The sequence below is a fragment of the Heliangelus exortis genome, chromosome 3 (assembly GCF_036169615.1).
Source record: "Heliangelus exortis chromosome 3, bHelExo1.hap1, whole genome shotgun sequence".
NCBI classification, from domain to species: Eukaryota; Metazoa; Chordata; class Aves; order Apodiformes; family Trochilidae; genus Heliangelus; species Heliangelus exortis.
This window is the reverse complement of record NC_092424.1, coordinates 35,389,672-35,405,291: the sequence shown is the minus strand read 5'-3', so window position 1 is coordinate 35,405,291 and position 15,620 is coordinate 35,389,672. Positions and strand designations below refer to the sequence as shown.

General features: G+C 43.0%; 1 protein-coding gene across 1 annotated transcript in view; it reads left to right on the top strand.

The window, feature by feature from the left end:
- Nucleotides 1-15,620, top strand: part of LOC139795442 (uncharacterized) — a 37,605-nt gene that overhangs the window by 18,088 nt on the left and 3,897 nt on the right. Inside the window, exons 3-8 of the mRNA XM_071742434.1 lie at nucleotides 10,412-10,429; nucleotides 10,589-10,669; nucleotides 11,851-11,962; nucleotides 12,580-12,724; nucleotides 13,771-13,884; nucleotides 14,470-14,614. Coding sequence (XP_071598535.1) covers nucleotides 10,412-10,429; nucleotides 10,589-10,669; nucleotides 11,851-11,962; nucleotides 12,580-12,724; nucleotides 13,771-13,884; nucleotides 14,470-14,614 — 615 coding nt within the window. The remainder of the gene's footprint in view (nucleotides 1-10,411; nucleotides 10,430-10,588; nucleotides 10,670-11,850; nucleotides 11,963-12,579; nucleotides 12,725-13,770; nucleotides 13,885-14,469; nucleotides 14,615-15,620) is intronic.

Genomic DNA, 15,620 nt, shown 5'->3' with positions numbered 1-15,620 from the left:
AGGGCCACGGAGTGGTCACCCCATTTTCTTGAGCTACCTCGCTTGGATTCATCTTTTTCTGCCTGCATAGATACTTTGGGTATATGCTGTTGCTTGTTTCCAGCTCTCTTCATTGACTGGAACCCCTGGGTGAACCCTGGACTTGGTGCACCCCTGTGTTGTGCCTGGGGCTGCTCAGGTAATGTGACTGTGTGGGTGATGCCACAGGTAGTGTTGGGGTCTCCTTCTTGCCCTTTGAGGGACAGTGCTGCTCTGACCCAGATAGAAGTTGTCACTGCTCTTCCATTTCACATTCCTCAGGTAGCTATCTCCTTCAGGGTTTTTTAACACAAGTTCCTCCTTTTATATATGTATGTGTGTATGTATCTTTTTTATGCTTATATCTCTCTTGGAAGCTGCATCATGTAATATTTTCCTATGGGGAACTGATCTATATTAAGATCATAAACAGATATGTCATATTTTAAGAAGAAGATAGAGAAGCCTATCATACCACCATCTACTGAAGGCCTCTTGAGTTCCCCTGTTGCCTACCACAGGTTTCCCAGGTCTGTTGATCTCCTTGCTGTTAGGCTTTTGCCCACAAGCTGGTTTTGCTCTCAGGCAGGTAAAGGCTCAAGCCCACTGATTTATTTTTTTTTTTTCCCACATCTGTATTGCTCTTCTGCTCTCGGAGATGGTCTCACAGGTTCTTGTGGATGGAATTGTTGGGCTGTTGTGGTGCTGTGCATTCAAGGGTCTGTGTAAGCCATCAGTACCTGCAGAGATCCTTGCTGGCATCTGTGGGAAGCTTCCTGCTGATGGTCAGGATGGTGTGGCTAGGACAGTCTGCTAGGTTTGAAGGGGGTTTGTTTGGTTTTAAATAGTAACTTCCTTTTCTGATGGATGTAGAAGTTATCTGTCACATTGGGCTGCCTTTGGAAGTGGAACTTCTTCAGTATAGTGTACATAAGGTATGAACACATAGTGTAATAATAGCTTTTAATATTAAAGAGTTTTATTAAGTGATTGTGACTAGAGAGGTCTCTTCCTTGAGGAAAATTGAAATTCTCTTCCTTCAAACACTTCCACTTTCAGTTGTATATGGAATATTACAAAAGAAGGCTTTCATTACCATGCCATATCACCAGGGGGTCTTCTTTTGGGTGAATCCTACCAAGTGAGAGATATGTTCCTGGAAAACACTTCCATGTCTCTGGCTCAACAGCTTTCTCTAGCTGGGGAAACTTTCTCTTTTTATGGTGAGTAAAATCAGAGGAAGCTTACAGCCTGCACTGCAATGTGTGATCCAGCCATGTGAGATAGTGCTTTCATCATAGTGAATGATGGCTTTAGTTGTTACTACTTTGTTTTATTGCCATAAGAGGTAGCTTTGAACTATGCTTGCTGCAAAGGATGAATGCAATAGGCTGGAAGGAAAACACCAGAGTTGTCATGGTTCAAACCCACTTCAAAAGGAAAAGTGTCTTGTATGTCAGGTATGGACTATTCTGTGTTGCTGAAAAAAAAAAAAAAAAAAATTACTGCTGGGGTTTGTTTTTTTCAGTGTGCATTTCCTAATTTTAAACGTGGAATACATGTACTCTTCTCATGTTGTTGGTGAGGTTTCAGTGTTATGGTTTGAGGGGATAGAAACTATTTTGGCATTGATGAGATGATCTCTGATGGCTAAACCCAGGGGAGACTGACCATTACTTAGGATTAGGTGTTACTTAGGACCCTGGGGAGGTCCAAGGGACACAGCAGAGAATATTGGATGAGCTCAGTGTTCCCACCCATTTTCTGCCATACCCTAAAGTGCCAGAAGGGTGGGAAAGTGGCCCCTTGGCTCCCTTCTCTTCCCAAGATATCTGCTGGAAGAGAGGCTTCTGGCTCTATGTCTTCAGCCTGCCACGTGCTCTGCAGGATCTGATCCTGTCTTTTGCTGAGAAGAGTCCTGGCTCTTTTTCCTTTGTTGGCTCTGCCACTTTTGGATCAGCTACCATTGACATAGAATTTTATATATTAATATATTTGCTCTTTTTTTCATTATTTTCCTACTATCCTTTCCTTTTTCCATTAAATATGTCCTAGTTCTAATTTCCAACCTTGAAGTGTCTCATCCTTACTTCCCCTTTTTAGCTTTCCCTGGTGGGTGGGGGTGTAACAGGGAGCAGTTCTGTTCTTTGGGATTTGTTTTGTCCTGACCACTGAACAGGGACACTGAGAAAGTATCTGTGGTTGGAGCAAGTCTTTTCATAATTAATACTAGCCCTGATTCTCCTTGATGCCCAATTGCTTACAGATGGTTGTTCCAAGTGGGTTTTATATCAGCTAGTGTTTATACATAGGAGATTTGTAGGGTCATGTTGTAGGCTGGCAGATCATGTAGCCTATAAATCTGTTTGGCAGCAATTACCTTTCTGCATCTGTAGAATAAAAATGCTTGGGGAGAATGATGCTTTGTAGCTGTGTACAACCCAGCTCTTGTCATTTCCACAGACTTCAGGTGTATCATGACTGTTTTCAGCTTGTGACTGTCTGAGCCTCTAATGCTGATGAAAGAGGTGTGGGGATTGACTGGTCAGACAGCCACCTGCAAGGCCTATATTACAGGCTAGTAATGTGCATTAGATTGTGAGACTACCAAATTCCTGCACTGGTGGCACTTTCAGACATCTGGAAGCCATACCAAAGAACAAAAAGGATGTTTTTATATTGTCTGGAGAGCTGGTAGCTCAGCTGGCTTCCCACGAGAGCAAGCTTGCAGTGATGGCACTAAGGCATTGTGGATTTTGACTCCAGACAAGCCTCAACAGAATAACCAGGTCAAATCTGCTAAAGCTGTAAGTTTCAATAAAAAATAATTAGTAGAGGAGGAAAAGAAGAAGGGAGGGAAGGCACTGCTTTGAAGACTGAGTTGCAAAAAGTAACACCCTGATAACCCTGAAGGGTATTTGGACTAAGACAACTTAGATTTTAGCCTTTGGTGGGAAATATGGCAAGAGGCTGATGTTACTGAGTTGATGCTCCCTCCCAAGATTGCCCAGTACCAGGCCTCTTGTTGGCTTTTTCTGACACCCTAGAAGCTCACTCCTCATCAGTTTGCTAATGGCCTTGAAAAGAGGTGGCTGATCTTGCTGCTGACCTTTTTGGATGCCTGTTCTATGGCATCTCCTCCTACCTGAGGAAGGAACTCCCTCCAAAGAGCAAGCCTGTTCTCTAGTATCTCAAGTCTGGAAAGGAGATCACCCCAAAGCATCAGATGCACTGGGAGTAGCTCCTTATCTAAAACTGCAAGAGAAGGCAGGTCTTGAGTAGTGTCTGGTGGGGCCTGAGAACTTTTGTAGGTTGATGCATTTCACCTCCCCGAGATGTAAAGCCCCTGTTTTCTGCTGGCTTGCCATGGGTTTATTTGGTCTCCAGCTTGAATGAGAAAAAGAAGTCTGTTGTGTGACCCTAAAAAGGCTGCAAAGTGCTCTGTGAGGATCTAGATATGTGTGTTTGTCCATATATGTGTCATCATTACTAAACACATTTACTGTAGGTAAAAATGAAAACATTTTTTCTTATTACTTCTTTGTGTTTCCTGCTAGGGCTTCCTTTCTTCACGTATTGCTTCAATTAAATTTCTTTTTTGGCTGCAGTTTTCCCTTGTTGCTGCTGGTTTCCATTGTTTCTTGCTTGCCTTGGGCTTGCTTTTTTCTGAGAAGTTGTAGTACAAAAGGTTTTGACTAAGTTTAGTGGGAAACTGATGATTTATCCCAAACTTCTGTCTGCAATAGCTGTTTGATTATTTTTAATCCTTCCACATTCTGAGAGGCAGCCTGAGAATTTGGCTGGAAGATCGACCTGGTACAAAGGGTGTGTTGTGGTTTTTTTTGTGTGTGTGGGGGGGGTGTTGGTTTTTTTTTTTTTTTCTGTCACTGTGAAAAGTAGCCAAATAATTCTCTCAAGTTATAGGTCTGAAAATCCTTATTAATATTTTTTTTGTGAGAGACCAGAGAGGCGAGGCTGTCAGCCTTTGGAAATGGTATTTTCCCTAAGAGGAAGAGACAGAGCAATTGCATGGAATGTTGAGTGCTGAGACAGGCAAGCAGATGTTATGAGCAAGGCTAAAGAATGTGGGAAAGAGGGTGAATGAAACTTGTATGGTAAAACAGGCACAAGAGAACCAGTTTTAGAGGGACTCCTGTTTAAAATTTGCTAGAGTATACAGAAGCTCTCAACCTCTGTGTTTCTGTATGGCCAACCAAAAGCTCTGTAATTTGTTAAAAAGGTTGTTCTGTGCTCTGGCTCAGAGAAACTTAACAGCTTTCAACATCTATTGGTTGTGCTTTCACGTGTTTTAAGACCTGCCTGATGTAGAGATGCAGTGGTTTTGGCTGGGATAGAGCTGATTGTCTTAGTAGCTGGGATACCATTGTGGTTTGGATTTGGTATGAGAAGTATGTTGCAAATATACTGGTGTTTTTTGTTGTTGCTAAGAAATCCAGGACTTTTCAACTTCCTGTGCTTTGCTAGCATGTGGGTGCACAAGAAGCTGGTCAGGGACACAGCCAGGGCAGCTGACCCCAAATGACCAAAGAGATATTCCATGCCATATGATGTCATGCTCAGTATGTAAAGCAGGAGAAAGAGGGGATGTTCAGAGTGATGGTGTTTGCCTTCCCAAGGAATCACTGTGTGCGATGGAGCCCTGCTTTCTTGGAGATGGCTCAACACCTTCCTGCTGATGGGAAGTAGTGAATTAATTCCTTGGTTTGTTTTTCTTTGTTTGCATGCAAAGCTTTTGCTTTACCTTTTAAAATGTCTTTATCTCAGCCCATGAGTTTTCTCACTTTTATTCTTTGGGTTCTCTCCTCCATCCCATGGGGAGGGCAAGTGAGTGAGTGAGTGAGGTTTAGTTGCCAGCTGGAGTGAAGTTGCACCAAGAGTTTTTTAGCAGAAATACCAACACTGGTGTGAATGGAAATGCTGAAGATGCCAGAAAAAGAGCAAACAAAGGGTTAAAGGGAGGATATGCAGAGCTAACCCATGTATTTCATGCAAATAACCAGATAACTACAGGACAAACTGGAACCTTAGAGATAAGGTAGAGGTGATGGCCAGCAGTACTGAAGCTGTGAAATATCCAGATAAGGATAACAAAAGACTCAGTTTTGCCTGCAGCTGAGAGGTGAACTCAGTAAGAGAAACCATCATAGTGTCTACTGCTAAAGGTATCAAAAGATGTATCCAAAAATGAAGTGTAGCCCAGGAGATGCAGTGGGACTGTGATGGTGTTATCCCATGTGGTGTCTGCTTGCACACAGGTGATTCTGCCAGACTAACACATCCAGCTCTGTGCATGTGAGTATGTTGATGGGAGAGTGGGAGTGGGTAGAATCAACTTATTTATTATTTAAAATTGCCTTCCTTGTCTTCAAGGTCTTGCAGTGAGCTTTGTTTCCCTAATTTTCCACAGTGATGGAACTGAATGTTCCAGTTTTGCTAATGATTCATGTAGGAGGTGATATATATCCATGTGATGGCATTTTATATATACTTCAGTTGCCTTTAAAAAAAATATATCTGGATAATTAGATTGCAAAATTGCTATGTTAAAGGGAGTGTTTGTTCCAAAGTCAGGCAGGCACTCGACTGCTTCAAATTGAAGTTTTCTGTTTAAGCTTTATCCTGCTCCTGTGTAGGAAAGATGCTGTGGTCAAAATGTTTGTGTTTCCCATTTTCTAAATGCTTAGCTCAAGAAGCATATTGCCCATTTGAGAGAAAGATTGAATGCTGTCAGTTATAGTTAACACTAGTGCATGTAAGCATACAAAGTGCCAAAAAATCCTAAGTAGTAAATCAGGCCACCCAAGTTACAAAGCTGGATTTCTGCATGAGAGGTTCTTGCTGACCTGGATGCTGCAGCTGTAAAATGAAGGCAGCTCTCTGCTTTCAAAGAAGTAAAAAACTTGTGCTCCGACTGCAATTCAGGTGCCTTTTCTCCCTCACACTCTTTGTACCTGACCCTGCTGGGTGGCCATGTGGGCTTTGTGAAATAATCTATACCCAGGGCAGGGGGCTTGTTTGATGGGTTCCTTTTGCTCTTGAACATGGAACTGTGGGGTGAGGAAAAAAAAAAAAATGGTTGTGAAGCATTTGGGGCTGATAGTGGTGAGGGCAGAGAAAGCTGCCCATTAGGCTAATGTGCCTGTGTTCCTAAAATCAATGAGGATACAGAAGTGATGATGGCCAAAGTATTGAATGGATACTGTCAGTTCTGTGTCACTCCTTCAGCAACACGGAGGACGTGGAGTCCCATGAGCAGCCCTTGTGACAAGTGATTTAATAAAATAAAACTTAGCAAAGGAAGATATTCAGCTGCATAAATGTGTCTGTATTCATCCCTGCTTAACTCTGTTGTTTTGGTCATCTCTTTACAGTCATCCTGTTTGAAGGGGTGGGTTGCACAGGTGAGGTTCTGGTTTCTCATACCTGTACTTTGCCTGGCAGCTCCAGATAGTGCTGCTGTGCTCCTCATTTGATGCTGTGGTTGCTGCCAGAAACTACTGCAGGCTCTTGAGCTGCTGTTGAAGAAGGCAAACCTCCCAGTGCTTAATCAGTAAGTGAGAACATCTGGGGAAAGTATTTTCTGTTGTTTGTCTCATAAAGTTTAAAGACAGTGTATTGTCTATTCTCCTCTCTCTCACAAGATTGGGGCAGGGGTTAGTTTTGAATTACTTGAATGTTTACAACATTTAGTGTCCTAAATCTAGAGTTCAGGGAAAAGATTTGATGGGGATCAGTCAATGGATTTTAGCATAGCAGCTGCCTTAAGGTCTGGTTATAAATAAGTGAGTAGTGGATTCCTAATACTATTCTTATTCTCTCAAGCCTACAGAGATTTCCCTGCTCTCAAAGGGTGGATCTGTTCTGTTCTCCAACAATAAAAAGCAGATTATTTTCCTTCTGAAAGTACCCGAAGGGGATTGCTAACACAGGTCCTCTTTACTGTGTGTCTATCATAGTGTTCCTGGTCAAATCCTGTCCCTCCTAGCAGCATGGAAAGGCTAATCCCTGGCACTGAGGGCACCCAGATTAACCCACTGCAGGATTAGGATGCTTGAGCTGTTGCTAGAAGCTTAGTATATTTGGATCTCAACGTTTGCTGAACTTGGCCTGAAAATGATTTCCAGTGAGGTCACTGACTCTTGGGTGCCAGTTTGCCTGGTGCATTAGGAGAGGCTGGAGCTAGAGCAAGTGGCTCTGAATTAAATGGGAGCGCTGAGTGGGCAGAATGCATTTTGGATTTAAACAAGTCACTGCTGCTGATGGGGACAAAAGGCTTTGGTGTTCTGGCCCAGAGCTGCTGAGCTCCTGCCTCACTGAGTGTGGTGTTTAGGGTAGCTGTGACAGCTGTCTTGCAGTTCATGGGGGGTCAGAGGAAAGGGGTTTTTGACTTGACTCAGACTATTTTATTTTTATTCGTTCGGCTGGAAGCAAATATAACCACTACCCTGGCACTAGCTTTGTTCAGCTCTTCATGCTGGTTTCCAGATGAGAGAAACACCTTTGTCCTAGATGAACTTGGGCTCTTCCTTGTGGAGGAAAAGTGCATGTTAAATGTCTTTTCTGGTGCTTTGCTTTCTGGAGCTTACTGCTAATGACAGTGTGTGCCATTAAGTGGGTGAGCTGCCCGCAGCTGAACTTGTCTCAGTTTCTACACAGTGTAAAATGAGTTTATTCTGAGGACAGGACCTCCACAGTGGTACCTTTAGGTAGCAAGCAATTAGCTTCCACTTTTTGAGCTGGGACTCAAACTATCTGTGCTCATAGTGTCTTTTTTCAGGTACTAGCAGGAGGATTCATGGTTTGATTTTCGTTTGGGTTTTGTGTATGTGGGTTGGTTTGTTTTGCTTTGTTTTTTTAAAAAAGGGGATCTTTCTTTTGTCAGCAGGGCATTCATTCCAGCACAAAGGCTGCTCATGCTAGCTTAGCACCTTGTGAGTGCTTACACTGCTTTCCAGTGCATGGGGGAGCGATGGCAGAGCTGTGATCCCACTGCAACCAGTCCTATTATTGTGTGTGAACTGGTGCCTGAGGTGCACTGGTGCTGGTAAAACACACCTTGGTGCTTCAGGGAGTGTGCATCAAGAGGAATGGGCATGGTAGAGCTCCTCTCCTTGAAAAACAGCTTTTTTCCAATTTTTTTTTTTTGTTTGTTTAAATTACAAATGAGGGCTCCAAAGATAGACCCTTCTTTAAAGATTTTTTTGGCAATACAGGAAGAGTATGTGTGTTCTTCTTTTCAGTGGAAAACTGCCATGGTGGTAACTTAACCATTAGCTAGGAACTATTTTCCTCTGTCGTGGCCCCGCTAAATACAAACTTACATTTTATTCAAAGCAGATTGTCTTGAAAAGTACTGAACACTGGCTGTGTCGTGGAATTTATTCCAATTATTTCATTCAGAATTGATCCTGAGCATCTTGATTTCAAGTTGAGTGTGGGTTGTATCATGCTTCCCATTGTGCATACAAACATTAGCAGCCCTCTCTGAAATGTGTATAATTGCATTTATCATTTGCAGGTGCTCATCTGACAATTTTTCTTCCTCAACAGGCCAGCAAGAATAATCAACTGAAGCCCATTTGGAAGATGTAAGTCTAAAGCTCCTTCCTACACTAGAAAGGTGGGGGCTTCCATAAATCCTTCCTTTGAGTTTGACACTGGTATCTTTGAGCTGTGGCTGTCCTGAGAATTCCCACTTTTGATAATGCTGTGCAGCCTAGTAAAGGAAGAGCCATTCACTGTTAAAGCATTTATGAGCACTAAGTACATTCCTCTGTATTTTTCAAACGTACTTTGTGGGGAGGGATTTCTGCAGAGCTGCAGTGATAAAATAATCTTTAATATTTTATTCAAGACCTGTGTTGCAATCTATTCTGCAAAAATAACCTTTGAAACCCAGAATGTGGGTCTAACTCTTCTGCCTGGCTTACTGTGGTGAGAGGACAAGGCTGCTGCTCTGGTAGCACTGTCTCCAGTTGTCACACTGACACAAGACATGCATTATGAAATAACCAGCAAGAACATGGGACAGCAAAGTGTGTGTTGGATCTCTCACTTGGCCAATGTTTGCAGCATGTGAAACTTGACCTTGATTTAGATTGGCGTGGACCTGTCTGATGCAGCTGTGCCTGACAGGGTTGTGTAAGGTAAAGTGGTCCGTGGTAAGTAAAGAATCTCAGACCACCCATTCACTGAAATAAAACGTAGCATCTGAGGTTATTTGTACTATCTGATGGGTAAAAACATATATGCCTAGATATAATGGGCCATAAATAAGACTTCATCCAGTCTGGAAAGTGTGTTGTAGATTTTAATGTACATGAAAGAGAGGGTCATATGATGTAAGTAATAGTTCTGCTTGCATTTCAGCCCACGCCTGCTGTAACAGTGCTTATAAACTTGTGACCTGGATGAAGGCAGTTTCTAGGACATGGGGAGAGTCACTTTGTGCACATCTGGGGGACACAAAGTGAAAAAAGGAGAGGAAGTTGTTACTGCAACCACACTGACAGCTTAGACCTTGGTTTTCTTCAAGGAGGATGTTATGTATGAGCAGTTTTTGTTTATGATCACTTTGTAGAGCACAATGCAATATCTGGCTGATATGAAGTATTTATACTTAAGCCACTGGTTTCTTCATGGGAATACCTTCAAAGGGTGGACCTCAGACCTACATAGATAAGATAAGGCACAGCAGTGCTGGCTGGATGCCCTGTCCTTCCCCACAGCTGGCAAATCTGTGCCCATGTAGGCTTTGTACCCCCATCCCAATGGTGAAGGAAGCCCCTGGAGGGGTTCATTCCCAGCCCCATGGTGTTGCTTTGTACAAGTGAGGAGGATGGGTGGTTGTTTATTCCCTGCCTTTGTATGACCTCAGTCTTCTGGGGAGGCATTTCATAGTGCTAAACGTTGCATATATCGATTTGCAACTTTTCTTGCACAGCAAGCATGTGTGTAGTAAATCTTTTATTTTTATACCTCGCATCTATGCTCTGTTGAAAATCCCCTGATCTGGCCTCAAAGCTGGGCTTTTTAACAATAATTCCTAAGATGAACTCAGCTTTCAGCTCCCTCTGGTACTATCAGAAGATCTGTAGCTGCTGACAGGATCCAGACCTTGCCTATATCCGGCTTCCCCTGAGCCCAAATCCAGGCTGTTTCTGCAGCTACCCCTGCAAGCATCCTCTCTTTCCCAGAGCTGTGCTGCCCAGCGAGGGTTTTGGGATGCAATATTTTGCATGGGAGTGCTCAGTTTCCCACCTCAGGGCGGAGATAAGGAAACAGAAAGCAGGCAAGAGCCCTCATTAGCTTTTGTCTGCCAGCAACTTGGGATTGTGCGTTTCTCTGGCTGTTACAAAATGCCCTCATTAAGCAATCGCATTTCTCTTGCGTAAGTGTTTGTTTTTGGGAGGCTTTAGCCAATCAGAGGCTGCACTTCACAGACAAAGCATGTGTAACTGCTGTGATTTTATTTTATTTAATTTTTTTTTTTTTTTTAATAATGCACTGTTATTAATCCGAAAGTTGTGTGAAATCTCTTTTGATAAAGTTGAGCGGCCGGAACTCCTCAGCGCTGGTGGCAGCTGAGCTACAGCTGCAAGACGCTGCCAAAAAGCCTGTGTGGATCCCTGTGAGTAATATTTCTGAGCCTTCTAGAGGATGTTTGTGGCTGGTAACTGCAGGCAGGGAAATATTGCAGGCATTTATGGCCGGCAATAAATTAGAGGGAGGAAGGAGGTGAGAGGCAGTAGTGAAGCTATTGACTGGTTTTAAAATAAAGCTTTTCTCCTGGACTTCCGAGGGCAAGTATGGATTTCTTTGAAGATGTGTAATCAGGTCTTTTCCAAATATGCTAATAGAAAAAAAATGGGGTGCTGAATGCCATTACAAGGTTGTCAGGAGAAAGCAGATCTGGCCTGACAGTGACATCTAGTCCAATGTACTGCTTTGGGGTGGCCAAAAGTCAATGTTCAGGGAAATAATCTTAAGAATAGAACAAGTGTACGGTGATATTTCCTTTCCTATATCTTCCTGTCTTTCTGAAATCTGCAGGTCAGTTATTTTCTGAGTCAGAAATTGTATTTTCAATAGCATAGGTGGATTTTTCTTTGCAGGTTTTGTTGATTCGGTGTATCTGTTGAAGACAACGTATTGGTTTGGAATTTGGCTGACATACTTCTGAGATTTGTTTACTTAAGTGAGTGTTTTCATATATTTTGTTTGTTTGTTTGTTTGTTTTTTAAAAGGGTGACTTTCTGTTTAGATGGATATGGGAAGGGAAAAAGTTGTATGGATTTACAGAAAACAGAATTTCCCCTCCCACTTCCTTATGATGTATCAGGATGCAACTCAGCCCATGGACAAAGCCCAGAAGTATAAAACAAACCACTGAAGTGGGAAGTGGAGTTTCCAATTCAATGCTGAGCAGCTTGGGAGACCTCTGTCATTATATCTGCTAGCCCTGGGAAGCACTGAAGTGCCACTGTATAGATAAGGCAGCTCAAGTGCTGAGCTCTGAGCTGTTCAGCCTGGAGAAGAAAAGATTCCAGAGACCTTACAGCAGCCTTCCAGTACCTGAAGGGGCTACAAGAAAGCTGGGGAGGTACTTTTTACAAGAGCACATAATGGGACAGCAGCACAAGGGATAGGAGTTTTAAGCTGAAAGAGGGTAGATTTAGGTTAGATATTAGGAAGAAATTCTTGAGTGAGAGAGTGGTGAGACACTGGCACAGGTTTCCTAGGGAGGTTTTGGATGCCTCGTGCCAAGCATACCTTAGGATATCCAAACAATAACCCTAATTTTTTTTGCAGGGTAAAATGCACGCCATACACAGGTTGAAGATTTTTGTGATGTTTCTGTCTCTGGCTACTTTCACAGTCATGGTGATACTGAATGCTGGAAATGCCACTGGGAAATTCAAAGGTAATGCAAGCAAACTGTTCAGATCAATGATTTTCATGCATTATAACATTTAATGATAGAGGGTGGGATAGATCTGTTTGTTACTTCATTGCTTCTCTAAAGACACCATGATCTGTGAAAGGTGAAAGTAGCTTATGTGTCCTCCAGGTCTCACAGCCAGGTGCCTTTGCCCTATCCAGTCACTCAAAATCCAAATAAATGGTCCTGTTCCTAGTGAAGCTGTATCAAGCTGTGGGTGAAAGGCAGCCTTTGCATACGCTGCCCTTGTGTCCCTGGTGGAAGCTGCTCAGGCTGCTGCTGTGTATTTGTAGAATGCTTGGTTTGGATACTACCCAGCTGAAGCTGTCAGGAATGGATGTTGTGCTTCTTTCTGGCTTTCACAAGCAACTGGCTTTTCAGGTTATGTATAAGATGGGAGGTGCTTAGAGATCCCCACAGTGATCCCAGAATGGCTGTCCAAACTGGCTTGTTTTCATGAAGGGCATCCTCTCATTTCCCTCAGATCCACTGAGGTGTGGACTAAGCCTGAAGGGAGATTGCAGGGCGAGAGAAATCCGCAGTCTTTCTCCATCCTTGGCATGTGGTAACGCTTTTGCCTGCAATCACATTCACCACAGGTCTGTTCAGGAGAACCCCTGGAAACATCTCTGCAGAGTACGTCACCGACTTCACACCAGCTGGCTGGACTTTCCTCATCTGGAATGTCATCTATGCCTGGCAGCTTGCCTGGCTTCTCTATGCCCTGTCAGGGATCTGTCGAAGGTATTTTCCCTGCCTACAGTATAAAGGAGGGACAGTGGCTCTTCCCTTCTCTAGCCCAGTCTCTTACCCCCTTTCCTGGGGTTTCTAGTCAGACTAAAACTTAACATTCTGAAGCTCTGTTGCTGGACCATATTTTAGGTTCAGCACCCGAAGCTGGGGAGCAATTTGGAGTTGTGTGTGAACTGTTCTAATGTGTGGATAAGTTACAAAGGGTAAACTCTTCTGCAGGGCTTAAGTTTCCACTGACTTGTGTAGTCTGACAGAGTTATTCAGTAGCTGCACATACCCTCTGCTAGGTGCTGAGAGTTCACAGGAGCAAAATCAATGAGTAACATAGCTAATGCTTCAAGTTTACTTGCTGTTAGAGAACAGAGAATTGGGAAATCTCTTGAGTTGTTGAAGTGGACTTAAAGCTTTTCCTGGGGCTATGAGATCATTAAGTGCCTCATGGAGTACCATGGAATATCTGTAATATTCTGTGGTATCTTCTGTGGGGCAGACTTATATTGCAGCTCTTCTGTCAAGGGGAACCATGGACTGCTTAGTTTGTCTCATGTATTTGCTGCTTTTGTGTGATTTTTAAGAAGTCACTCAGTTGATACTGGCCAGCCCTGAAGGTTAAGGGAAGAATGAAGTATATGTTTGTACAACAGTGATAAAGTCCATGTACGTGCATGCACACACATATATATATATATACACACATATGCACCCATGCTACTATCCCATAAGCCTTTTTCCTTGGGAACTGGGCTAAAATCTAGTGGCCATGCCATTCCTGCCACCACCAGTGGCTCAAGCTTTGCAGCATCTGTTGAACAGTTCTTACTACCCACTAAATCTGTGGTGGTGCAGAGACCAGCAAGAAGTTCTCTACCATGAGACAATGTCCTAATGGGGAAAACCATGGAGACGAGTTTGTCAGAGAAGGATGCAGAGGAGAAATAGTCTAATGTAAGCCATGCTAGTATCAGGAAAATGGGATTAGGAAAATTTGGTCTATACAGGCATTGTTTTCTTTTTCCATACCTGCTTTTTCCTCACAGAAATGAATTTGGATATGTCTACATAAAGCCAGACCTGCTGCCAATACCTTTTTATGTGATGTGGATTCTGAATAATGGCCTCAATGTTGGATGGTTGTTTCTATGGGACCGAGAGTAAGTTGTCTTTTATTACAAATCCTTTCTAATGTGTTCATGGTGACTACCCCAAAACTTCATTTTGCACTTCTGCCTGTGCATGAACACTTAATTGAACCAATAAAGCTCTTGCTTTATAGCAAGGCCTTGCAGAAGGTGGCCTTCATAAAAAGTTTGGGGTTGTTATGTTTTCATCTTGCCCATCATGTGGATTGGCTGTTGAAGTCTGAGATTTCCTCAAAACTGCTCTTCTTCTGTGATGGTTTGTTTGGTTTGGTTTTTTTTTTCCTCCAAAGGTGAGACAGAAGACACATCTCTCTTCCTAAATACAATTAAGCTCCTTACCTTGGATTGTTTTTATACTCATGGTCACATGAAGGGCTTATAATAGCACTGCTGTCAAGAGGTGAAGAAATCAGTTGCAGTCAGGAAGATTTTGATTAACAGAGTAAAACAGTAATGTGTTAAAGTGAGGGCTGCATGTAGTGGTTACTTTTATTAAAGTCAGTAAAGACCAGACACTAAAGCTATGAATTAAGGCATTGTGACATCAATTGAAAAAGACATTTTGCACTCTGTGTGTGCATGTATTCTTTGTCCTAGATTCCTCCTCCCAGCACTGGTGTTCCTGGCAGCCCTCACTCTTACTACATGTGCTGCCCTCTTCATTTCACACCGAGCGCTGAGCATCCATTCCTCCTGGTTTGTCAAGGGTCACAAAGCTGAGCTCTGGCTCATCCGTGTCCTGGTAGGTGGCATTTGGGAAGCTGTGTTGTTGGTAAATGCTACAAAAAAACCCCACAACAACAAACAAACAAGCAAAAAGCCCCTCACCTGTGCTAAAGGTGTCAAGAACAAAAGATTCAATGACAGAAGATGGGTAAGGGAAGATTTCTGCCCTGACTTTTATCTTGTGCCTCCTGCAGGTGCACTCAGGCTTAATTGCATTTTAAATGAATTAATATTGGACATCATGGGAATGATTCTGGTATATCTTTGTTTCTCCAGCTACTATACAGTGAAATTTTTAGTTATGTTTGAAAGCATAACTTGGACTTGTGCTTGAGGTGGGAAGTATTTATTTCAGAGGCAGAAGCTGTTGCTAAGGATGGCTTCTGTTGCTGTAGCTGATGGTAATATCACTGGTATCTGACTGCAAAAAAACAATTTTTCTTATATGGGCAAGTGTATACTGCTCAAGGTTTCAAATGTAGCTGACTCTTTGAGTTCTGCCAAATTCTGGAAGAAAATTACTTTTGTTGTCTCTGAGAAGAGTGGGTGTTTGTTTGGGAAGCTTCATGGAGAAAATTATAAGCATACTCTTACTCCATCACTGCTTGATTCCCTTCTTTTGCCCTTACCTTTTGCCTCTCTCTTAGTACAAACCTGCTCTGCCCCAACCCTTCATCCTGACCCAGGACACCTCACACTGAAATCTGCCCATAGCTGGTGGGTGTGCTTTAACCACCTTTGGCTCCTTTGCTGAATGTGGGTGTTCCTCAGTCAAAGTGGGTCAGCTGAAAAAACACACTGAAGGAGCTAAGAGGGGCTCCAGTGAGGAGGGAGTATGCAAAGCTGGGAGTCTGCATGGAAAAAGTTCCTACTGACTCCACTGGGAATGTCTCTAAATCTCTTGGCACAAACAGTTCCTGAAAAAACAGTATAGTACAGGGAACTGGGAATAGCTGCACTCCCCACCCTCACTCAGGAGCGACTCCAGCCCTTGATATTGCCTGCTGCAGGCTCTGTGTAGC